At 40.8% G+C, this 26,969-nt stretch overlaps 2 protein-coding genes across 2 annotated transcripts in view; both read left to right on the top strand.

The window, feature by feature from the left end:
* Positions 1-26,969, top strand: part of LOC106087781 (uncharacterized) — a 79,180-nt gene that overhangs the window by 37,993 nt on the left and 14,218 nt on the right. The gene's annotated exons all lie outside the window — the stretch shown is intronic.
* On the top strand, positions 1,855-26,969 carry LOC106087777 (titin-like). Its single transcript, XM_059367344.1, has 3 exons — positions 1,855-10,846; positions 10,958-26,852; positions 26,960-26,969. The coding sequence occupies exons 1-3, from the start codon at positions 1,855-1,857 to the stop codon at positions 26,967-26,969; spliced, it is 24,897 nt and encodes an 8,298-aa protein (XP_059223327.1).

The following is a 26,969-nucleotide window of genomic DNA, read 5'->3' as shown; positions in this document are numbered from 1 at the left end:
CAGCGGTGCTTAACCTCCCCCCCCCCCTCAATTCTTGCAACATTTGTTAAGTACTTTGCCACGTAAAAACTTTTCCCCAAAGAGGTGTCGTTCTGCGGCACGCCGTTTGGACTCGACTATTAAAAGGAGGTCCCTTATCATTGAGCTTAAACTTGAATCCGACAGCACTCAGTGATATGTGAGAAGTTTGCCCTGTTCCTTAAATGGAACGTTCATGGGCAAATTTGCATTTGCATCCTAAATTCATTTTTTCCGATTTCGCTGAAATTGGGGACAGTGAGTAGTTTAAGGCTTCCCGACGTCTGACCCAAATGTGCTTCAGATCGGTCTTTATTTAAATATAGCTGCGATAGCGCAGAGGTTACCATGTCCGCCTATGACGCTGAAAACCTGGGTTCGAATCCTGGCGAGACCATCAGAAAAAATTTTTCAGTGGTGGTTTTCCACTCCTAATGCCGACATCATTGGTGAGGTACTATGCCATATAAAACTTCTCTCTAAAGAGGTGTCGCACTGCGGCACGTCGTTCGGACTCGGCTATAAAAAGGAGGTTCCTTATCACTGAGCTTAAACTTGAATCGGACTGCACTCATTGATATGTATGAAGTTTGCCCTCGTTCCTTAGTGGAATGTTCATGTTCAAAATTTGCATTTGCCATAAAAACCGATCTCCCGATTAAGGGTCTGAAGCCCATAAAAGCTTTATTTTTCAACCGATTTCGCTGAAATTTGAAACAGTAGTTTTACCCCTCATAACATAGGATGCAAATATGGTTGAGATCGGACTATATTTTGGTATATCTGTCATATAGACAGATATATTTATTACCCGATTACGCTGAAATTTGAAACAGTGGGTTATTTTATGCCTCCCGACATCTGACCTGAATGTGGATCAAATCGGACTATATTTAGATATAGCTGCCATATAGACCGATCTCCCGATTGAGGATCTGAAGTCCGACTCAAATAGGGTTCAGATCGGACTGTATTTAGATATAGCTGTCATATAGACCGATATGACGGTTAAGGGTCTGAAGCTCATAAAAGCTTTATTTTTTACACGATTTTGTGGAAATTTTAAATACAAAATTCAACAGTGGCCACTCAATGTCCGTGCCGAATTTGGATGCATAATTTATTTAATTTTCACCGTATTGTGACGAATAGGGGTTTACATATATACCCGAGGTGGTGGGTATCCATAGTTCGGCCCGGCTTTTAATTGTTTGAGCAATTTTTTAAAATGACATTTTCTAAAAAAAGTCAGGAGGCCATTGAAAATTTGTATTTGTATTCTGTATATCAATTAAATATTTGATTAATCTGGTCCCATGCCATGACGCAGAGTAATGAGGCAATGAATTTTGGCATATGAATCTACAAAGTACATTGTAGTCTATAGATAATTGTCAAGGGGCAAGAGTAATACCCAATATACTGTTTTAAGTTGTATAAATGGATTGGTTATGTATACGGTGGAGATGCACACATAAATGTAGGTACGAAACGCATTTAATAATTGATAATTTTCCATTAGTATGTATGTATGTATGTATGAATGTAGTCTCGAAATACTCTCTATAGAAGTACTCTAAACAAACTTCTATTATTTCTATGTAAAACTGTAACACTAACATGTTCTACTCCGTGTAATGCTCGCCGTTTTGTGTATATCTAATGCTACTGATCCAAACAATACCAAACCGTATCGAACCGAAACAAATCAAACTTCCCATACCGCTTGTAATGCCCGTTACTACTTCTACCGCTTCTGTCGCATTGTGGTCGTTGTAATTGCTTTGCAACCGTTGTTGTTGCATTGGTAACTGCGCAACTTTGGTTACTAACGTCATGTTTAAATTTGTGATTGGACATATTATCGAAACGCCCGTAGAGCACTTCAGCATTCAGAATGTAAAGCCTTATACATACACTACTAGTATTACAAAGAATTTAATTGAATCTAAAAAGTTGCCTGAAGAAATGGTAGAAACTAGGCAAAGCAGTCGCACAGAATATTTTCAAACAACTAAAGACACTCCCTCATTTACAGAAATGAGTGAAAGTAGTCAGGAGAAGTTGCCGGATTTGGCTCGACCTGTCAGCGTGGAAAGCAAAAGTGCAAACGTATCATCAGAAATCGCAGGCGCAACAACGATAATTACAAACAGATCTCGGGAGACTGATTCGGCGTTGAGTGATAGGAAGTATTTGGAACAGATAATGGGTTGTGGTGGTGTGAAGAGAAAAATCAAGGAGCTGGAAACTCAGGGAGTAGGAAATGTCGCTGCTTCAGCTACTACAAATAAGGTTGGCAGCTCAGAGCCAGATGCAGGCGCTTCCGTTAAGGATGCCATCCATGCCATGGAAGAGAAAATCGGCAGCACAACAGTGGAGGCAATTCCGTTTGCTGTGAGAAAACGTGATTCCCTGCGAACCGATTGCGATCTACCTGCATTGGAAAAATCAATCCTCAGTGAGATGGATGTGCAGTTGACTCAACTGACGAGCGTGGAGCCGCCGGTTGTGGTTGTGAAACAGTCGCCTATCAAAGCAATGGAGAAACAATTTGAGCATTTACAAAGCATTGATGAAGCTGTTTGCGAAAAGATATGCCAAAAGAAAAAGGCATTCGAAGTTGCTGAGGAACATATGACAACAGTCAGTTCACATGAGGACGGTGGCAAAGACGATGCGAAAGACCATGCGCATATCGACATGGAATCAATGCCTAAGGTCAAGGAGGTGGTAGAGTCCTTTGAGAAGAAGAAGCCAAGTTCTCTTAACCTGGAGGCAACACCGTTTAGTCCAAGGAAAAGAGAAAAACGGAACAGTGGGGATGTGGATTTGGCAGCTGTGGAGAGAACTATTTTAACTGAAGCTGACATTATCTTAAACAGCCTAGCCCTTAAAGATCCCAAGGAGACGGCGCACAAAGCACCGACTCTCCAAAGTCCCCTTGAAAGTAATGTGACTCCCGTAGAAGAAGCTTGCGAAGTTATTTGTTCCAAACGTAGAATAAGCGAATTAGCAAAACTTTTTGAAAGACAAAATCAAACTCAGGAACATGATGCTAGTGATGCTAGGTCTGATAGAAAACATAGTGATAGCAAAGAAACCGTAACAGAGAAGACTGCTCATGAGAGTCAATTAAAGGAGACTTTAACTTCCACAATTAGTATTAGTAAGCTTTTAGATAATAGGAACAGAGCAACACAACACACCTCATTAAGTTTACACGATCCCGAAGGGTTCCATAGCAAAACACATTTTACAGTTAGCAAGGACACTTGGGATAACAAGGCTAGCTTATCTGAGAGTGACCAACAAGAATATCTTGAAATTTGCGAAATAACAACCGACGGATTTGCTAATGTCACAAACTTAGCGGAGACAGACAGAACAACTAGCAAGAAAATTGCATTGATAGACCGTTCCACTTTAAGTAAAACAGCCGTTGAAAAATTTTCCTATGTAGAACAGCAGCCCCACGAGACACGTCTTTCAGAAGATATGAAAGACAGGACCTCGTCATCAATCTATGAAGATGTCGTTATAGTTCAAACCCACTCTTCTAAAGTTCGCGACAAGAGGGGAATAAGCTCACAGAAAGCTACATCAGAAACACCTAGACAGCCTACTGACAGGGATGCGTCCGTTGCAATCGATATAAAATTGTGCCCTCTGTCAGACGAAATGAAACCAACAGATTTGGACAAATCCAAATTTGAAAGTCATACTGCAATTGACCCTAAAAGCACATCTGCAATTCCTGGGAACTTTCCCAATAGTGGGGAATTTTCAGACGAAATAGGTACAATTCCACCTAAATTCGACATATCCCGACAGTCTGTCGATAGAAATTTTTCCGGGCTGAGTACCACCAAAACTAAAATTATCACTACAATTGACCAAAAGTCGGCTTCAACAATCTGCGAAAGTGACATCGACTTAAGAGATTGCAGCGAGGTACTCACCTACCATTCAAATGTCCCATGTAAGGAAGAGAAAGCTCCTATCGAGCATTTTTCAGCAATGTCCCGTCAGATTTCTGGCATGGTTACTTCTGAACAAGACGTGACCAGAGAAAAAATTTTTACGACAATTGACAGGAAAGTGACTAATCGATCAAATATTGTGCACCATCAGTTTACAGATGTTCGGAAGCACGTTGTTGACGTTCCTTCCGAGCAGCATTCTGATAGGACGATCACCAGTGATAAGCTCTTACAGGAAATTGACGAAAAACCTTCATCTCTGGCAGACGATAAGAAACAAACGCAAGAGACAACTTCTGTTGCAACAAACAAAAAATTACCATCAGAGACTACTGCCCATTCTGAAGACGCAAGTAGACACTTTACTGATATTCAAGACAAGACAGAAAGTCCACTACCATTGCATATACAATATGCCAAAAGTGATGTCCATGCCTTGGATAAACGGATAGGCGTTCAAGAAGAAGAAGGAGAAAAAATAACGAATCTACAGTATTTTGGCAAAGATCTTTCCAAATTGGATGCCACCCCAGAAAAACTTACCCTCTTAATTGATCAAAAATCTATATATAAGCCAGACACTAGCAAAATCACAAGTCCAACAGAGTACGCTTCAGAAGCTGGAATGGAGATTTCATCCACTTTCCCTCCACTTTTAGAAAAAGATATCATGAAACTTGACTCCATCGAAGGCAAAGACTATAAATCAGTTGACCAAAAGTCCATATCTACGACTCAACAGGGTATTGCACATTCGAAAGACTTTACTGACTTTGCACAGCCTACGGATGTAAAAGACAAGAAAACTCAAATTGAAATGGAAGCTCCCAATAGAGAAATGGATCGTATAACAAAAAAAAAACAAGAAGAAACCACACTTTCTAGCACCGATAATGTGACAAAACGGCAAGAAGACGAAATATTTCGACAATATTCCGATGGAGATTTTTCCGTAGGGAATAAATATTTGAGGGAAGATGCAATTAAAGCCGAACCTTCTTCAGAAATACATGGGCAATACTATGGTCGAAGTGTTTTTGGATTGGAGGGCGTAGCGGGACACATTGAAATGAAATTTTACCCACAAACTACCCACAAAAGGGAAGAGAGTAATGCCCCCCTTAGCAATTTAGGATTTTTTACAACGTATGACACGATAGAAGTAAAGTCAATGGAACCACGTTCCGAATCTTTGGGACAAAATAGTGCAAGTGAGATAGCTGGGCTCGTCCCCATCAAAAAAGGTCATACAACATTCGATACAAAGTCTGTAGTGGCGAAGAGTGAAAAAGATGTCCTTCTTGAACCGGTGAAAGTTGTCAGGGATAGAACATTTGCGACAATTGACGGATTGTCGTATTCCACATCTACAAAAAACATCAGTCATCTTGATGATGGGAGAAAAGAGACAAAAGTTTTACACAAGGAAGAAAAAAGCTCTATGTGCTTTGATTTAGGCGAAAATAAAGAAGCAAGGACGTTCGAAGGCACAAGTGCAGATTCAGATGATCATTACAAGAGAGAAACGAATTTGATCTCTTCAGAAATACTTCGAAAGTATTTTGATGACACAGCTTTTGACAGCAAAACTGTTGAAGACAGAAGTTTTGCGTCTAAAGCAATTAGTCAAAAATCTGCATTTGCTTCGGAAGCAGAAGAAATAGTACAAACAAGTTTGAGAAAAGAACGCACCTTAAGTAAGTATGAAGGAAGCACCCTTAAATATTCTGAGATGGAAACGTTATCTACGGAGTTGAATATTGGCTCTGAAACGCATCAGGCTTTGCAAGACTTCATTCGCAAAGAACCATCCCAAATAGTTTTACCTACAACTACCCACCAGGATTCGGAAAAAGAAGACCCATCCGAAATAAGGCTGTTTGAGGGAAGTAAACAGGATAGCAATATATCTCTGATATCAACAACAACTTCAGAAATGCAAAGAGATGTGAAACCGATTGCAGCAAAGCACGAGGAGAGCGTTTCTCGTGGAATAACTTCGCGGGTCAATGAAACCTTAGATCGATTGACATCGATATCTAATGAAACGAAATCGTCTTTGCTTATAGCCAAGCCTCAATTTGAGGGGAATTCTGAAGCAACCCCCGCTTATAAAACTGATAAATATTTGCCTTTAGATGAAAATAGTTCTCTCCAGGTTCAGACCTCTTCACCTAGACCGACTGAGATTGTGGATATCAAGTGTTCTGAGAAGACAAAAACTTCAGTTAAATTAAGAGATGTCAAATCACCATTGGAGCTATTTGATGGTGAAGATACTAAAGATTCACCCAAAGACAGTGAACCTGAAGAAGTGCTGAAAATTACTGACAAACCAAAATCTTCGGTTAGTGTTAAACCTTCGGAACAGCCAAGTTCTTTCGCTGTTTTAACCGAACCTGAACAATCAGAAATCTCTAAAAGCGAATCAGATGATGATGGTGATAAGGAAATGTCCGATTTAGGAAGCAAACTGTCCTTCCCCGACCCTTCTTTCCGTAAATTGCCTGAAGTTTCTGATAGGAAATTTTCTGACAAACCAAAAACCACTGTCAAGAGCATAACTGGACTATCTCCTCTAAAAACACTTGATTCTGAAGAGACCAAGCCTTTTAATGAAGTGAAGCCTACTCAAGAATCACCAAAAGTCGGTGACCCAGGAGAAGTGCTCAAAACTACTGACATACCAAAATCACCGGCTAGTGTTAAACCTACGGAACAGTCATGTTCTCTCACTATTTCTCCCACACCTAAAAAATCAGAAATCTCTGACGGCGAATCAGATGATGAAAGTAGCAAGGAAATGTCCGATCCAAGAAGAAAACCGCCCGTCTCTGACCCCTATTCCCATAAACTACCTGAAGTTTCTGAAAGAAAAATTTCTGACAAACCAAAAATTCCTGTTGAGAATATTACTGGACTATCTCCTCAAAAGACATTTGATTCCGAAGAGACCAAGCCTACTTACGAAGTGAAGCCTACTCAAGAATCAACAAAATTCGGTGAAAATGGAGAAATGTTCCAAACTACTCACAAACCAAAATCTCCGGTTAGTGTCAAATCTACGGAACAGCCAAGTTCTCTCACTATTTCTCCCAAACATGACCAATCAGAAATCTCTGAAAGCGATTCAGATGATGATAGTTGTAAGGAAATGCCCACTCCAAGAAGAACGATGTCCTACCACGACCCATCTTCCCGTAAATTGCCGGAAGTTTCTGATAAGCAAATTTCGGGTAAACCAAAAACCCCTGTTGAGAATATAACTGGACTATCGCCTCAAAAGACAATTGATTCTGAAGAGACCAAGCCCTTTGATGAAGTGATGGCTACTCAAGATTCACACAAAAACAGTGAACCTGTAGAAGTGCTCAAAACTACTGACAAACCAAAATCGCCGGTTAGTGTTAAACCTACGGAACAACCAAGTTCTTTCACTATTTTACCCGAACCTGAACAATCAGAAATCTCTGAAAGCGAATCACACGATGATGGTATTAAGGAAACGCCCGATTCAAGAAACAAACTGTCCTTCCCCGACCCTTCTTCCCGTAAATTGCCGGAAGTTTCTGATAGAAAACTTTCTGACAAACCAAAAACACCTGTTGAGAGCATTACTGGACTATCTCTTCTAAAAACACTTGATTCTGAAGAGACCAAGCCTTTCAATGAAGTGAAGCCTACTCAAGAATCACCCAAAGTTGGAGACCCAGGAGAAGTGCTTAAAACTACTGACACACCCAAATCTCCTGCTAGTATTAAACCTACGGAACAGCCAAGTTCTATCACTATTTATCCCAAACATGAACAATCAGAAATCTCTGACGGCGAATCAGATGATGAAAGTAGCAAGGAAATGTCCGATCCAAGAAGAAAACTGTCCTTCCCCGACCCTCCTTCCCATAAATTGCCTGAAGTTTCTGATAGGAAACTTTCTGACAAACCAAAAACCCCTCTTGAGAATATTACTGGACTATCTCCTCTTAAGACACGCGATTCTGAAGAGACCAAGCCCTTTGATGAAGTGAAGCCTACTCAAGATTCACCCAAAGACGGTGAGTCTGTAGAAGGGCTCAAATCTACTGAGAAAACAAAATCTCCGGCTAGTGTTAAACCTACGGAACAGCCAAGTTCTCTCACTATTTCTTCCAAATCTGAACAATCAGAAATCTCTGAATCAGATGATGAGAGTAGCAAGGAAATACCCGATTCAGGAAGCAAACTGTTCTTCCACGACCCCTCTTCCCGTAAATTGCCGGAAGTTTCTAATAGAAAACTTTCTGATAAACCAAAAACACCTGTTGAGAGCATTACTGGACTATCTCTTCTAAAAACGATTGATTCTGAAGAGACCAAGCCTTTAAATGAAGTGAAGCCTACTCAAGAATCACCCAAAGTTGGTGACCCAGGAGAAGTGCTTAAAACTACTGACACACCCAAATCTCCTGCTAGTATTAAACCTACGGAACATCCAAGTTCTCTCACTATTTATCCCAAACATGAACAATCAGAAATCTCTGACGGCGAATCAGATGATGAAAGTAGCAAGGAAATGTCCGATCCAAGAAGAAAACTGTCCTTCCCCGACCCTCCTTCCCATAAATTGCCTGAAGTTTCTGATAGGAAACTTTCTGACAAACCAAAAACCCCTCTTGAGAATATTACTGGACTATCTCCTCTTAAGACACGCGATTCTGAAGAGACCAAGCCCTTTGATGAAGTGAAGCCTACTCAAGATTCACCCAAAGACGGTGAGTCTGTAGAAGGGCTCAAATCTACTGAGAAACCAAAATCTCCGGCTAGTGTTAAACCTACGGAACAGCCAAGTTCTCTCACTATTTCTTCCAAATCTGAACAATCAGAAATCTCTGAATCAGATGATGAGAGTAGCAAGGAAATGCCCGATCCAAGAAGTAAACTGTCCTTCCCCGACCCTTCTTCCCGTAAATTGTCTGAAGTTTCTGATAGGAAATTTTCTGACAAACTAAAAACCCCTGTTGAAAATATTACTGGACTATCTCCTCAAAAGACATTTATTTCTGAAGAGATCAATCCTTTTGATGGAGCGAAGCCTACTCAAGATTTACGCAAAGACGATGAACCAGGAGAAGTGATCCCAGTTTCTGACAAACGAAAATCTACGGCTAGTATTAAACCTACGGAACAGCCAAGTTCTCTAACTATTTCTCCCAAATCTGAACAATCAGAAATCTCGAAAGGCGAATCAGATGATGATAGTTGTAAGGAAATGCCCGATCCACGAAGAAAACTGTCCTTCTCCGACCCTTCTTCCCGTAAATTGCCTGAAGTTTCTGATAGGAATATTACTGACAAACCAAAACCCCATGTTAAAAATATTACTGGACTATCTCCTCAAAAGACGCTTGGTTCTGGAGAGATCAATCCTTTTGATGAAGTGAAGCCTACTCAAGATTCACCCAAAGACGGTGAACCAGGAGAAGTGCTCAAAACTACTGACATACCAAAATCTCCGGCTAGTGTTAAACCTACGGAACAGCCAAGTTCTCTCACTATTTCTCCCAAATCTGAACAATCAGAAATCTCTGAATCAGATGATGAAAGTAGCAAGGAAATGCCCGATCCAAGAAGTAAACTGTCCTTCCCCGACCCTTCTTCCCGTAAATTGTCTGAAGTTTCTGATAGGAAAATTTCTGACAAACCAAAAACCCCTGTTGAAAATATTACTGGACTATCTCCTCAAAAGACATTTATTTCTGAAGAGATCAATCCTTTTGATGAAGCGAAGCCTACTCAAGATTTACCCAAAGACGATGAACCAGGAGAAGTGATCTCAGTTTCTGACAAACCAAAATCTCCGGCTTGTGTTAAACCTACGGAACAGCCAAGTTCTCTCACTGTTTATCCCAAATCTGAACAATCAGAAATCTCAGAAGGCGAATCAGATGATGATAGTAGTAAGGACATGCCCGATTCAAGAATAAAACTGTCCTTCCCCGACCCTTCTTCCCATAAATTGTCTGAAGTTTCTGATAGGAAACTTTCTGACAAACCAAAAACCCCTGTTGAAAATATTACTGCACTATCTCCACAAAAGACATTTATTTCTGAAGAGATCAATCCTTTTGATGAAGCGAAGCCTACTCAAGATTTACCCAAAGACGATGAACCAGGAGAAGTGATCACAGTTTCTGACAAACCAAAATTTCCGGATAGTGTTAAACCTACGGAACAGCCAAGTTCTCTCACTATTTCTTCCAGACCTGAACAATCACAAATCTCTGCAGGTGAATCAGATGATGATATTAGTAAGGAAATACCCGATCCAAGAAGCAAACTGTCCTTCCCCGAACCTCCTTCCCATAAATTGCCTGAAGTTTCTGATAGGAAACTTTCTGACAAACCAAAAACCCCTGTTGAGAATATAACTGGACTATCTCCTCAAAAGACATTTGATTCTGAAGAGACCAAGCCTTTTGATGAAGTGAAGCCTACTCAAGATTCACCCAAAGATGGCGAGTCTGTAGAAGGGCTTAAATCGTCTGACAAACCCAAATCTCCTGCTAGTATTAAACCTACGGAACAGCCAAGTTCTCTCACTATTTCTCCCAAATCTGAACAATCAGAAATCTCAGAAGGCGAATCAGATGATGATAGTAGTAAGGACATGCCAGATCCAAGAAGAAAACTGTCCTTCCCCGACCCTTCTTCCCGTAAATTGTCTGAAGTTTCTGATAGGAAAATTTCTGACAAACCAAAAACCCCTGTTGAGAATATAACTGGACTATCTCCTCAAAAGACATTTGATTCTGAAGAGACCAAGCCTTTTGATGAAGTGAAGCCTACTCAAGATTTACTCAAAGATGGTGAGTCTGTAGAAGGGCTCAAATCGTCTGACAAACCCAAATCTCCTGCTAGTATTAAACCTACGGAACAGCCAAGTTCTCTCACTATTTCTCCCAAACATGAACAATCAGAAATCTCTGAATCAGATGATGAAAGTAGCAAGAAAATGTCCGATCCAAGAAGTAAACTGTCCTTCCCGGACCCTTCTTCCCGTAAATTGTCTGAAGTTTCTGATAGGAAAATTTCTGACAAACCAAAAACCCCTGTTGAAAATATTACTGCACTATCTCCACAAAAGACATTTATTTCTGAAGAGATCAGTCCTTTTGATGAAGCGAAGCCTACTCAAGATTTACCCAAAGACGATGAACCAGGAGAAGTGATCCCAGTTTCTGACAAACCAAAATCTCCGGATAGTGTTAAACCTACTGAACAGCCAAGTTCTCTCACTATTTCTTCCAGACCTGAACAATCACAAATCTCTGCAGGTGAATCAGATGATGATAGTAGTAAGGAAATACCCGATCCAAGAAGCAAACTGTCCTTCCCCGAACCTTCTTCCCATAAATTGCCTGAAGTTTCTGATAGGAAACTTTCTGACAAACCAAAAACCCCTGTTGAGAATATAACTGGACTATCTCCTCAAAAGACATTTGATTCTGAAGAGACCAAGCCTTTTGATGAAGTGAAGCCTACTCAAGATTCACCCAAAGATGGCGAGTCTGTAGAAGGGCTCAAATCGTCTGACAAACCCAAATCTCCTGCTAGTATTAAACCTACGGAACAGCCAAGTTCTCTCACTATTTCTCCCAAATCTGAACAACCAGAAATCTCTGAATCAGATGATGAGAGTAGCAAGGAAATGCCCGATCCAAGAAGTAAACTGTCGTTCCCCGACCCTTCTTCCCGTAAATTGTCTGAAGTTTCTGATAGGAAAATTTCTGACAAACCAAAAACCCCTGTTGAAAATATTACTGGACTATCTCCTCAAAAGACATTTATTTCTGAAGAGATCAATCCTTTCGATGAAGCGAAGCCTACTCAAGATTTACCCAAAGACGATGAACCAGGAGAAGTGCTCAAAACTACTGACAAACCAAAATCTCCGGCTAGTGTTAAACCTACGGAACAGCCAAGTTCTCTCACTATTTCTCCCAAATCTGAACAATCAGAAATCTCTGAATCAGATGATGAGAGTAGCAAGGAAATGACTGATCCAAGAAGTAAACTGTCCTTCCCCGACCCTTCTTCCCGTAAATTGTCTGATGTTTCTGATAGGAAAATTTCTGACAAACCAAAAACCCCTGTTGAAAATATTACTGGACTATCTCCTCAAAAGACATTTATTTCTGAAGAGATCAATCCTTTTGATGAAGCGAAGCCTACTCAAGATTTACCCAAAGACGATGAACCAGGAGAAGTGATCTCAGTTTCTGACAAACCAAAATCTATGGCTAGTGTTAAACCTACGGAACAGCCAAGTTCTCTCATTGTTTATCCCAAATCTGAACAATCAGAAATCTCAGAAGGCGAATCAGATGATGAGAGTAGCAAGGAAATGCCCGATCCAAGAAGAAAAGTGTCCTTCCCCGACCCTCCTTCCCATAAATTGCCTGAAGTTTTTGATAGGAAAATTTCTGACAAACCAAAAACCCCTGTTGAAAATATTACTGCACTATCTCCTCAAAAGACATTTATTTCTGAAGAGATCAATCCTTTTGAAGAAGCGAAGCCTACTCAAGATTTACCCAAAGACGATGAACCAGGAGAAATGATCCCAGTTTCTGACAAACCAAAATCTATGGCTAGTGTTAAACCTACAGAACAGCCAAGTTCTCTCACTATTTATCCCAAATCTGAACAATCAGAAATCTCAGAAGGCGAATCAGATGAAGATAGTAGCAAGAAAATGTCCGATCCAAGAAGTAAACTGTCCTTCGCGGACCCTTCTTCCCGTAAATTGTTTGAAGTTTCTGATAGGAAAATTTCTGACAAACCAAAAACCCCTGTTGAGAATATAACTGGACTATCTCCTCAAAAGACATTTGATTCTGAAGAGACCAAGCCTTTTGATGAAGTGAAGCCTACTCAAGATTTACTCAAAGATGGTGAGTCTGTAGAAGGGCTCAAATCGTCTGACAAACCCAAATCTCCTGCTAGTATTAAACCTACGGAACAGCCAAGTTCTCTCACTATTTCTCCCAAACATGAACAATCAGAAATCTCTGAATCAGATGATGAGAGTAGCAAGGACATGCCCGATTCAAGAATAAAACTGTCCTTCCCCGAACCTTCTTCCCGTAAATTGTCTGAAGTTTCTGATAGGAAAATTTCTGACAAACCAAAAACCCCTGTTGAAAATATTACTGCACTATCTCCACAAAAGACATTTATTTCTGAAGAGATCAGTCCTTTTGATGAAGCGAAGCCTACTCAAGATTTACCCAAAGACGATGAACCAGGAGAAGTGATCCCAGTTTCTGACAAACCAAAATCTCCGGATAGTGTTAAACCTACTGAACAGCCAAGTTCTCTCACTATTTCTTCCAGACCTGAACAATCACAAATCTCTGCAGGTGAATCAGATGATGATAGTAGTAAGGAAATACCCGATCCAAGAAGCAAACTGTCCTTCCCCGAACCTCCTTCCCATAAATTGCCTGAAGTTTCTGATAGGAAACTTTCTGACAAACCAAAAACCCCTGTTGAGAATATAACTGGACTATCTCCTCAAAAGATATTTGATTCTGAAGAGACCAAGCCTTTTGATGAAGTGAAGCCTACTCAAGATTCACCCAAAGATGGCGAGTCTGTAGAAGGGCTCAAATCGTCTGACAAACCCAAATCTCCTGCTAGTATTAAACCTACGGAACAGCCAAGTTCTCTCACTATTTCTCCCAAACATGAACAATCAGAAATCTCTGAATCAGATGATGAGAGTAGCAAGGAAATGCCCGATCCAAGAAGTAAACTGTCGTTCCCCGACCCTTCTTCCCGTAAATTGTCTGAAGTTTCTGATAGGAAAATTTCTGACAAACCAAAAACCCCTGTTGAAAATATTACTGGACTATCTCCTCAAAAGACATTTATTTCTGAAGAGATCAATCCTTTCGATGAAGCGAAGCCTACTCAAGATTTACCCAAAGACGATGAACCAGGAGAAGTGCTCAAAACTACTGACAAACCAAAATCTCCGGCTAGTGTTAAACCTACGGAACAGCCAAGTTCTCTCACTATTTCTCCCAAATCTGAACAATCAGAAATCTCTGAATCAGATGATGAGAGTAGCAAGGAAATGACTGATCCAAGAAGTAAACTGTCCTTCCCCGACCCTCCTTCCCATAAATTGTCTGATGTTTCTGATAGGAAAATTTCTGACAAACCAAAAACCCCTGTTGAAAATATTACTGGACTATCTCCTCAAAAGACATTTATTTCTGAAGAGATCAATCCTTTTGATGAAGCGAAGCCTACTCAAGATTTACCCAAAGACGATGAACCAGGAGAAGTGATCTCAGTTTCTGACAAACCAAAATCTATGGCTAGTGTTAAACCTACGGAACAGCCAAGTTCTCTCACTATTTTTTCCAGACCTGAACAATCACAAATCTCTGCAGGTGAATCAGATGATGAGAGTAGTAAGGAAATAGCCGATCCAAGAAGCAAACTGTCCTTCCCCGAACCTCCTTCCCATAAATTGCCTGATGTTTCTGATGGGAAACTTTCTGACAAACTAAAAACCCCTGTTGAGAATATAACTGGACTATCTCCTCAAAAGACATTTGATTCTGAAGAGACCAAGCGCTTTGATGAAGTGAAGCCTACCCAAGATTCACCCAAAGATGGCGAGTCTGTAAAAGAGCTCAAAACGTCTGACAAACCAAAATCTCCTGCTAGTATTAAACCTACGGAACAGCCAAGTTCTCTCACCATTTCTCCCAAACATGAACAATCAGAAATCTCTGAAAGCAAATCAGATGATGATGGTAGTAAGAAACTGCCCGATCCAAGAAGAAAACTGTCCTTCCCCGACCCTTCTTCCCATAAATTGTCTGAAGTTTCTGATTGGAAATTATTTCGAATTATTTCTGAAGAGATCAATCCTTTTGATGAAGTGAAGCCTACTCAAGATTCACCCAAAGACGGTGAACCAGGAGAAGTGCTCAAAACTACTGACAAACCAAAATCTCCGGCTAGTGTTAAACCTACGGAACAGCCAAGTTCTCTCATTATTTCTCCCAAATCTGAACAATCAGATGATGAGAGTAGCAAGGAAATGCCCGATCCAAGAAGTAAACTGTCCTTCCCCGACCCTTCTTCCCGTAAATTGTCTGAAGTTTCTGATAGGAAAATTTCTGACAAACCAAAAACCCCTGTTGAAAATATTACTGGACTATCTCCTCAAAAGACATTTATTTCTGAAGAGATCAATCCTTTTGATGAAGCGAAGCCTACTCAAGATCTACCCAAAGACGATGAACCAGGAGAAGTGATCCCAGTTTCTGACAAACCAAAATCTATGGCTAGTGTTAAACCTACGGAACAGCCAAGTTCTCTCACTGTTTATCCCAAATCTAAACAATCAGAAGTCTCAGAAGGCGAATCAGATGAAGATAGTAGTAATTACATGCCCGATCCAAGAAGCAAACTGTCCTTCCCCGACCCTTCTTCCCATAAATTGTCTGAAGTTTCTGATAGGAAACTTTCTGACAAACCAAAAACCCCTGTTGAAAATATTACTGCACTATCTCCTCAAAAGACATTTATTTCTGAAGAGATCAATCCTTTTGATGAAGCGAAGCCTACTCAAGATTTACCCAAAGACGAAGAACCAGGAGAAGTGATCACAGTTTCTGACAAACCAAAATCTCCGGATAGTGTTAAACTTACGGAACAGTCAAATTCTCTCACTATTTCTTCCAGACCTGAACAATCACAAATCTCTGCAGGTGAATCAGATGATGATAGTAGTAAGGAAATACCCGATCCAAGAAGCAGACTGTCCTTCCCCGAACCTCCTGCCCATAAATTGCCTGAAGTTTCCGATAGGAAACTTTCTGAAAAACCAAAAACCCCTGTTGAGAATATAACTGGACTATCTCCTCAAAAGACATTTGATTCTGAAGAGACCAAGCCTTTTGATGAAGTGAAGCCTACTCAAGATTTACTCAAAGATGGCGAGTCTGTAGAAGGGCTCAAATCGCCTGACAAACCCAAATCTCCTGCTAGTATTAAACCTACGGAACAGCCAAGTTTTCTCACTATTTCTCCCAAACATGAACAATCAGAAATCTCTGAATCAGATGATGAGAGTAGCAAGGAAATGCCCGATCCAAGAAGAAAACTGTCCTTCTTCGACCCTCATTCCCATAAATTGCCTGAAGTTTCTGATAGGAAAATTACTGACAAACCAAAAACCCATGTTAAAAATATTACTGGACTATCTCCTCAAAAGACACTTGGTTCTGGAGAGATCAATCCTTTTGATGAAGCGAAGCCTACTCAAGATTTACCCAAAGACGATGAACCAGGAGAAGTGATCCCAGATTCTGACAAACCAAAATCTATGGCTAGTGTTAAACCTACGGAACAGCCAAGTTCTCTCACTGTTTATCCCAAATCTGAACAATCAGAAATCTCAGAAGGCGAATCAGATGATGAGAGTAGTAAGGACATGCCCTATCCAAGAAGAAAACTGTCCTTCCCCGACCCTTCTTCCCATAAATTGTCTGAAGTTTTTGATAGGAAACTTTCTGACAAACCAAAAACCCCTGTTGAAAATATTACTGCACTATCTCCTCAAAAGACATTTATTTCTGAAGAGATCAATCCTTTTGATGAAGTGAAGCCTACTCAAGATTCACCCAAAGACGGTGAACCAGGAGAAGTGCTCAAAACTACTGACAAACCAAAATCTCCGGCTAGTGTTAAACCTACGGAACAGCCAAGTTCTCTCACTATTTCTCCCAAATCTGAACAATCAGAAATCTCTGAATCAGATGATAAGAGTAGCAAGGAAATGCCCGATCCAAGAAGTAAACTGTCCTTCCCCGACCCTTCTTCCCGTAAATTGTCTGAAGTTTCTGATAGGAAACTTTCTGACAAACCAAAAACCCCTGTTGAAAATATTACTGGACTATCTCCTCAAAAGACATTTATTTCTGAAGAGATCAATCCTTTTGATGAAGCGAAGCCTACTCAAGATTTACCCAAAGACGATGAACCAGGAGAAGTGATCTCAGTTTCTGACAAACCAAAATCTCCGGCTTGTGTTAAACCTACGGAACAGCCAAGTTCTCTCACTGTTTATCCCAAATCTGAACAATCAGAAATCTCAGAAGGCGAATCAGATGATGATAGCAGTAAGGACATGCCCGATTCAAGAATAAAACTGTCCTTCCCCGACCCTTCTTCCCATAAATTGTCTGAAGTTTCTGATAGGAAACTTTCTGACAAACCAAAAACCCCTGTTGAAAATATTACTGCACTATCTCCACAAAAGACATTTATTTCTGAAGAGATCAATCCTTTTGATGAAGCGAAGCCTACTCAAGATTTACCCAAAGACGAAGAACCAGGAGAAGTGATCACAGTTTCTGACAAACCAAAATCTCCGGATAGTGTTAAACCTACGGAACAGTCAAATTCTCTCACTATTTCTTCCAGACCTGAACAATCACAAATCTCTGCAGGTGAATCAGATGATGATAGTAGTAAGGAAATACCCGATCCAAGAAGCAGACTGTCCTTCCCCGAACCTCCTGCCCATAAATTGCCTGAAGTTTCCGATAGGAAACTTTCTGAAAAACCAAAAACCCCTGTTGAGAATATAACTGGACTATCTCCTCAAAAGACATTTGATTCTGAAGAGACCAAGCCTTTTGATGAAGTGAAGCCTACTCAAGATTTACTCAAAGATGGCGAGTCTGTAGAAGGGCTCAAATCGCCTGACAAACCCAAATCTCCTGCTAGTATTAAACCTACGGAACAGCCAAGTTTTCTCACTATTTCTCCCAAACATGAACAATCAGAAATCTCTGAATCAGATGATGAGAGTAGCAAGGAAATGCCCGATCCAAGAAGAAAACTGTCCTTCTTCGACCCTCATTCCCATAAATTGCCTGAAGTTTCTGATAGGAAAATTACTGACAAACCAAAAACCCATGTTAAAAATATTACTGGACTATCTCCTCAAAAGACACTTGGTTCTGGAGAGATCAATCCTTTTGATGAAGCGAAGCCTACTCAAGATTTACCCAAAGACGATGAACCAGGAGAAATGATCCCAGTTTCTGACAAACCAAAATCTCCGGCTAGCGTTAAACCTGCGCAACAGCTAAGTTCTCTCACTATTTCTCCCAAACCTGAACAATCACAAATCTCTGAAAGCGAATCAGATGATGATAGTAGTAACGAAATGCTCGATCCAAGAAGAAAACTGTCCTTCCCCGACCCTCCTTCCCATAAATTGCCTGAAGTTTCTGATAGGAAACTTTCTGACAAATCAGAAACCCATGTTAAAAATATTACTGGACTATCTCCTCAAAAGACACTTGGACCTGGAGAGATTAATCCTTTTGATGAAGTGAGGCTTACTCAGGATTCACCCAAAGACGATGAACCAAGAGAATTGCTCAAAACTACTGACAAACAAAAATCTCCGTCTAGCGTTAAACCTGCGGATCAGCCAAGTTCTCTCACTATTTCTCCCAAACCTGAACAATCACAAATCTCTGAAAGCGAATCAGATGATGATAGTAGTAACGAAATGCTCGATCCAAGAAGAAAACTGTCCTTCCCCGACCCCCCTTCCCATAAATTGCCTGAAGTTTCTGATAGGAAACTTTCTGACAAACCAAAATCCACTGTTAAAAATATTAGTGGACTATCTCCTCAAAAGACACTTGATTCTGAAGAGACCAAGCCTTTTGATGAAGTGAAGCCTACCCAAGATTCACCCAAATACGGTGAACCAGGAGAAGTGCTCAAAATTACTGACAAACCAAAATCTCCGGCTAGTGTTAACCCTACGCAACAGCCAAGTTCACTCACTATTTCTCCCAGACCTGAACAATCAGAAATCTCTGCAGGTGAATCAGATGATGATAGTAGTAAGGAAATACCCAATCCAAGAAGTAAACTGTCCTTCCCGGACCCTTCTTCCCATAAATTGCCTGAAGTTTCTGATGGGAAACTTTCTGACAAACCAAAAACCACTGTTGAAAATATTACTGGACTATCTCCTCAAAGGACACTTGATTCTGAAGAGACTAAGCCCTTTGATGAGGTGAAGCCTACTCAAGATTCACCGAAGGACGGCGAGTCTGTAGAAGGGCTCAAATCGACTGACAAACCAAATTCTGCGGCTAGTGGTAAACCTACGGAACAGCCAAGTTCTCTCACTATATCTCCCAGACCTGAACAAACAGAAATCTCTGAAGGTGAATCAGATGATGATAGTAGTAAGGAAATACCCGATCCAAGAAGTAAACTGTTCTTCCCGGACCCTTCTTCCCATAAATTGCTTGAAGTTTCTGATGGGAAACTTTCTGACAAACCAAAAACCACTGTTGAAAATATTACTGGACTATCTCCTCAAAAGACATTTATTTCTGAAGAGATCAATCCTTTTGATGAAGTGAAGCCTACTCAAGATTCACCCAAAGACGATGAACCAGGAGAAGTGGTTACAGTTTCTGACAAACCAAAATCTCCGGCTAGTGTTAAACCTACGGAACAGCCAAGTTCTCTCACTATTTCTTCCAGATCTGAAAAATCAGAAATCTCTGCAGGTGAATCAGATGATGATAGTAGTAAGGAAATACCCGATCCAAGAAGCAAACTGTCCTTCCCCGAACCTCCTTCCCATAAATTGCCTGAAGTTTCTGATAGGAAACTTTCTGACAAACCAAAAACCCCTGTTGAGAATGTAACTGGACTATCTCCTCAAAAGACATTTGATTCTGAAGAGACCAAGCCTTTTGATGAAGTGAAGCCTAGTCAAGATTCACCCAAAGATGGCAAGTGTGTAGAAGGGCTCAAATCGTCTGACAAACCCAAATCTCCTGCTAATGTTAAACCTACGGAACAGCCAAGTTCTCTCACTTTTTCTCCCAAATCTGAACAATCAGAAATCTCTGAATCAGATGAGGAGAGTAGCAAGGAAATGCCCGATCCAAAAAGAAAAGTGTCCTTCCCCGACCCTCCTTCCCATAAATTGCCTGAAGTTTCTGATAGGAAAATTATTGACAAACCAAAAACCCATGTTAAAAATATTACTGGAATATCTCCTCGAAAGACATTTGATTCTGAAGAGACCAATCCCTTTGATGAGATGAAGCCTACTAAAGATTCACCCAAAGATGGCGAGTCTGTAAAAGGGCTCAAATCGTCTGACAAACCAAAATCTCCTGCTAGTATTAAACCTACGGAACAGCCAAGTTCTCTCACTATTTCTCCCAAATCTAAACAATCAGAAATCTCTGAATCAGATGATGAGAGTAGCAAGGAAATGCCCGATCCAAGAAGAAAACTGTCCTTCCCCGACCCTCCTTCCCATAAATTGCCTGAAGTTTCTGATAGGAAAATTACTGACAAACCGAAACCCCATGTTAAAAATATTACTGGACTATCTCCTCAAAAGACACTTGATTCTGAAGAGACCAAGCCTTTTGATGAAGTGAAGCCTACCCAAGATTCACCCAAATACGGTGAACCAGGAGAAGTGATCACAGTTTCTGACAAACCAAACTCTCCGGCTAGTGTTAACCCTACGCAACAGCCAAGTTCACTCACTATTTCTCCCAGACCTGAACAATTAGATTTCTCTGAAAGCGAATCAGAAGATGTTAGTAGTAAGGAAATGCTCGATTCTAGTACTAAACTGTCCTTCCCCGTTCCTTCTTCCCATAAATTGCCTGAAGTTTCTGATAGGAAACTTTTTGACAAACCAGAAACCCCTTTTGAAAACATAACCGGATTAACTCCTCAAAAGACACTTGGTTCTGAAAAGACCAAGCCTTTTGATGAAGTGAAGCCTACTCAAGATTCACCCAAATACGGTGAACCAGGAGAAGTAATCACAGTTTCTGACAAACCAAAATCTCCGGCTAGTGTTAAACCTACGGGACAACCAAGTTCTTTCGCTATTCGTCCCAAACCTGAACAATCAAAAATCTCCGAAAGCGAATCAGATTATGATAGTAGTAAGGGACTGCTCGATCCAAGAAGAAAACTGTCCTTCCCCGACCCTTCTCCTCATAAATTACCTGAAGTTTCTGAAAAATCAAAAACCACTGTTGAGAATATTACTGGACTATCGCATCAAAAGTCACTTGATTATGAAGACATCAAGCCTTATGATGTAGTGAAGCCTATTCAAGATTCACCCAAAGATGGTGAACCAGGAGAAGTGATCACAGTTTCTGACAAACTAAAATCTCCGGCTAGTGTTAAACCTGCGGAACATCCAAGCTCTCTCACTATTTCTCCCAAACCTGAACAATCAGAAATCTCTGAAAGCGAATCAGATGATGATGGTAGTAAGAAACTGCCCGATCCAAGAAGAAAACTGACCTCCTCCGACCCTTCTTCCTATCAATTGCCTGAAGTTTCTGATAGGAATATTTCTGACAAACCAAAAACCCCTGTTGAGAATAGTACTGGACTATCTCCTCAGGAAACACTTGATTCTGAAGAGACCAAGCCTTTTGATGAAGTAAAGCCTACTATTGGATCACCCAAAGACGGTGAGTCTGTAGGAGGGCTCAAAATTACTAACAAACCAAAATCTCCGACTGGTTTTAAACCTACGGAACATCCAAGTTCTCTCACTATTTCTCCCAAACCTGAACAATTAAAAATCTCTGAGAGCGAATCAGATGATGATGGTAGTAAGAAACTGCCCGATCTAAGAAGAAAACTGTCCTTCCCCGATCCCTCTTCCCATAAATTGCCTGAAGTTTCTGATAGGAAACTTTCTGACAAACCAAAAACCCCTGTTGAATATTGTACTGGACTATCTCCTCAAAAGACATTTATTTCTGAAGAGACCAAGCCTTTTGATGAAGTGAAGCCTAAACAAGATTCACCTAAATACGATGAACCAGGAGAAGTGCTCAAAACTATTGACAAACCAAAATCTCCGGCTAGTGTTAACCCTACGCAACAGCCAATTTCACTCATTATTTCTCCCAGACCTGAACAATCAGAAATTTCTGAAGTCGAATCAGATGATGATAGTAGTAAGAAAATGCTCGATCAAAGAAGTAAACTGTCCTTCCCCATTCCTTCTTCCCATAAATTGCCTCAAGATTCTGATAGGAAACTTTCTGACAAACCAAAAATGCCTGTTGAATATATTTCTGGATTATCTCCTCAAAAGACACTTGATTCTGAAGAGACCAAGCCTTTTGATGAAGTGAAGCCTACTCAAGATTCACCCAAATACGGTGAACCAGGAGAAGTGATCACAGTTGCTGACAAACCAAAATCTCCGGCTAGTGTTAACCCCACGCAACAGCCAAGTTCACTCACTATTTCTCCCAGACCTGAGCAATCAGATTACTCTGAAGGCGAATCAGAAGATGATAGTAGTAAAGAAATGCCCGATCCTAGAAGTAAACTGTCCTTCCCCATTCCTTCTTCACATAAATTACCTGAAGTGTCTGACAAACCAAAAACCACTGCTGAGAATATTACTGGACTATCGCCTCAAAATACACTTGATTATGAAGACACCAAGCCTTATGATGTAGTGAAGCCTACTCAAGATTCATCCAAAGATAGTGAACCAGGAGAAGTGATCACAGTTTCTGACAAACCAAAATCTCCGGCTAGCGTTAACCCTACGCAACAGCCAAGTTCACTCACTATTTCTCCCAGACCTGAACAATCAGAAATTTCTGAGGGCGAATCAGAAGATGATAGTAGTAAAGAAATGCCCGATCCTAGAAGTAAACTGTCCTTCCCCGTTCCTTCTTCACATAAATTACCTGAAGTGTCTGACAAACCAAAAAGCACTGCTGAGAATATTACTGGATTATCTCCGCAAAAGACACTTGGTTCTGAAGAGACCAAGTCTTTTGATGCAGTGAAGCCTTCTAAAGATTCGCCCAAAGACGGTGAACCAGGAGAAGTGATCACAGTTTCTGACAAACCAAACTCTCCGGCTAGTGTTAACCCTATGCAACAGCCGAGTTCACTCACTATTTCTCCCAGACCTGAACAATCAGAAATTTCTGAGGGCGAATCAGAAGATGATAGTAGTAAAGAAATGCCCGATCCTAGAAGTAAATTGTCCTTCCCCGACCCTTCTTCCCATAAATTACCAGAAGTTTCTGACAAATCAAAAACCACTGTTGAGATTATTACTGGACTATCGCCTCAAAAGACACTTGATTATGAAGATACCAAGCCTTATGATGTAGTGAAGCCTATTCAAGATTCATCCAAAGATGGTGAACCAGGAGAAGTGATCATAGTTTCTGACAAACTAAAATCTCCGGCTAGTATTAAACCTACGGAACAGCCAAGTTCTCTCATTATTTCTCCCAAACCCGAACAATCAGAAAGCTCCGAAGGCGAATCAGATGATGAAAGTAGTAAGGAACTGCTCGATCCAAGAAGAAAACTGTCCTTCCCCGATCCTTCTTCTCAAAAATTACCTGAAGTTTCTGAAAAATCAAAAACCTCTGTTGAGAATATTACTGGACTATCGCCTCAAAAGACACTTGATTATGAAGACACCAAACCTTATGATGTAGTGAAGCCTATTCAAGATTCACCCAAAGAAGGTGAACCAGGAGAAGTGATCACAGTTTCTGGCAAACTAAAATCTCCGGCTAGTGTTAAACCTGTGGAACATCCAAGTTCTCTCACTATTTCTCCCAAACCTGAACAATCAGAAATCTCTGAAAGCGAATCAGATGATGATGGTAGTAAGAAACTGCCCGATCCAAGAAGAAAACTGTCCTTCCCCGACCTCTCTTCCCATAAATTGCCTGGAGTATCTGATAGGAAACTTTCTGGCAAACCAAAAACCCCTGTTGAGTATATGACTGGATTATCTCCGCAAAAGACACTTGGTTCTGAAGAGACCAAGCCTTTTGATGCAGTGAAGCCTTCTAAAGACTCACCCAAAGATGGTGAACCAGGAGAAGTGATCACAGTTTCTGACAAACCGAAATCACCGGCTAGTATTAAACCTACGGAACAGCCAAGTTCTCTCACTATTTCTCCCAAACCTGAACAATCAGAAAACTCCGAAGGCGAATCAGATGATGATAGTAGTAAGGAACTGCTCGATCCAAGAAGAAAACTGACCTCCTCCGACCCTTCTTCCTATCAATTGCCTGAAGTTTCTGATAGGAAACTTTCTGACAAACCAAAAACCCCTGTTGAGAATAGCACTGGACTATCTCCTCAGGAAACACTTGGTTCTGAAGAGACCAAGCCTTTTGATACAGTAAAGCCTACTCAAGATTCACCCAAAGACGGTGAACCTGGAGAAGTGCTCCATACTACTGACAAACCAATACCTCCAGCTAGTCTTAAAACTACAAAACAGCCAAGTTCACTCACTATTTCTCCCAAACCTGAACAATCAGAAAACTCCGAAGGCGAATCAGATGATGATAGTAGTAAGGAAATGCCCGATCCAAGAAGAAAACTGTCCTTCCCCGACCCCTCTTCCCATAAATTGCCTGAAGTTTCTGATAGGAAACTTTCTGACAAACCAGAAACGACTGTTGAAAATATGACTGGATTATCTTCGCAAAAGACACTTGGTTCTGAAGAGACTAAGCCTTTTGATGCAGTAAATCCTACTCAAGACTCACCCAAAGACGGCGAACCAAGAGGAGTGCTCAAAACTACTGACAAACTAAAGTCTCTGGCTAGTGTTAAACCTACGGAACAGCCAAGTTCTCTCACTGTTTCTCCCATACTTGAACAATCAGAAATTTTCGAAAGCGAATCAGATGATGATAGTAGTAAGGAAATGCCCGATCTAAGAAGAAAACTGTCCTTGCCCCACCCTTCTTCCCATAAATTGCCTGAAGTTTCTGATAGGAAACTTTCTGACAAACAAAAAACCCCTGTTGAGTATAGTACTGGACTATCTCCTCAAACGACACTTGGTTCTGAAGAGACCAAGCCTTTTGATGAAGTGAAGCCTACTGCTGGATCACTCAGAGACAGTGAGTCTGAAGAAGGGCTCAAAACTACTGACAAACCAAAATCTCCGGCTAGTGTTAAGCCAACGGGATATCCAAGTTCCCTCACTATTTCTCCCAAACCTGATCAATCAGAAATCTCTGAAAGCGAATCGGATGATGATAGAAGTAACGACATGCACGATCCAAAAAGAAAACTGTCCTTGCCCGACCCTTCTTCCCATAAATTGCCTGAAGTTTCTGATAGGAAACTTTCTGACAAACCAAAAACCCCTGTTGAGAATATTACTGGACTATCTCCTCAAACGACACTTGATACTGAAGAGACCAAGCCTTTTGATGCAGTGAAGCCTATTAAAGATTCACCCAAAGATGGTGAACCAAGAGGAGTGCTCAAATTTACTAACGAACTGAAATCTCCGGCTAGTCTTAAACCTACGAAACAGCCAAGTTCTCTCACTATTTCTACCAAACTTGGACAATCAGAAATCTCTGAAGGCGAATCAGATGATGATAGTAGTAAGGAAATGCCCGATCGAAAAAGAAAACTGTCCTTCCCCGACCTTTCTTCCCATAAATTGCCTGAAGTTTCTGATAGGAAACTTTCTGACAAACCAAGAACGCCTGTTGAAAATATTACTGGACTATCTCCTCAAAAGACACTTGATTCTGAAGAGACCAAGCCTTTTGATGAAGTGAAGCTTACTGATGGATCACCGAAGGACTGTGAGTCTGTAGAAATGCTCAAAACTACTGACGAACCAAAATCTCCGACTGGTGTTATACCTACGGAAAAGCCAAGTTCTCTCACTATTTCTCCCAAACCTGAACAATCAGAAATCTCTGAAAGCGAATCAGATTATGATGGTAGTAAGAAACTGCCCGATCCAGGAACAAAACTGTCTTTCCCCGATCCTTCTTCCTATAAATTTCTTGAAGTTTCTGATATGAAGCTTTCTGACAAACCAAAAACGACTGTTGAATATATGACTGGACTATCTCCTCAGGAAACACTTGATTCTGAAGAGACAAAGCCTTTTGATGCAGTGAAGCCTATTAAAGATTCACCCAAAGATGGTGAACCAAGAGGAGTGCTCAAATTAACTGACGAACTAAAATCTCCGGGCAGTGTTAAACCTACGAAACAGCCAAAATCTCTCACTACTTCTCCCAAACCTGAACAATCAGAAATCTCTGAAAGCGAATCAGATGATGATAGTAGTAAGGAAATGCCCGATCGAAGAAGCCTGAACAATAAGAAAAAAATATCTGTAGGCGAATCAGATGATGATAGTAGTAAGGAAATGACCGATCCTAGAAGCAAACTGTCCTTCCCCGACCCTTCCTCCCATAAATTGCCTGAAGTTTCTGATAGGAAACTTTCTGACAAACAAAAAACCCCTGTTGAGAACACTACTGGACTATCTCGTCAAACGACACTTGATTTTGAAGAGACCAAGCCTTTTGATGCAGTGAAGCCTACTCAAGATTCACCCAAAGATGGCGAGTCTGTAAAAGGGCTCAAATCGTCTGACAAACCAAAATCTCCTGCTAGTATTAAACCTACGGAACAGCCAAGTTCTCTCACTATTTCTCCCAAACATGAGCAATCAGAAATCTCTGAATCAGATGAGGAGAGTAGCAAGGAAATGCCCGATCCAAAAAGAAAAGTGTCCTTCCCCGACCCTCCTTCCCATAAATTGCCTGAAGTTTCTGATAGGAAAATTATTGACAAACCAAAAACCCATGTTAAAAATATTACTGGAATATCTCCTCGAAAGACATTTGATTCTGAAGAGACCAATCCCTTTGATGAGATGAAGCCTACTCAAGATTCACCGAAGGACGGCGAGTCTGTAGAAGGGCTCAAATCGACTGACAAACAAAAATCTACGGCTAGTGTTAAACCTACGGAACAGCCAAGTTCTCTCACTATTTCTCCCAAATCTAAACAATCAGAAATCTCTGA

Source organism: Stomoxys calcitrans, chromosome 1 (assembly GCF_963082655.1).
Source record: "Stomoxys calcitrans chromosome 1, idStoCalc2.1, whole genome shotgun sequence".
NCBI classification, from domain to species: domain Eukaryota; kingdom Metazoa; phylum Arthropoda; class Insecta; order Diptera; family Muscidae; genus Stomoxys; species Stomoxys calcitrans.
The sequence above is the reverse complement of the archived record's forward strand: the minus strand, read 5'-3'. Positions and strand labels throughout refer to the sequence as shown.

Bases quoted from the DNA above. Each gene is read 5' to 3' on its own strand.
- LOC106087777 (XM_059367344.1), top strand. From the start codon at position 1,855: ATGTTTAAATTTGTGATTGGACATATTATCGAAACGCCCGTAGAGCAC. The intron at 10,847-10,957 runs GTGAGTCTGTAG...ATGAACAATCAG, and splicing joins TCAAGATTTACTCAAAGATG to AAATCTCTGAATCAGATGAT.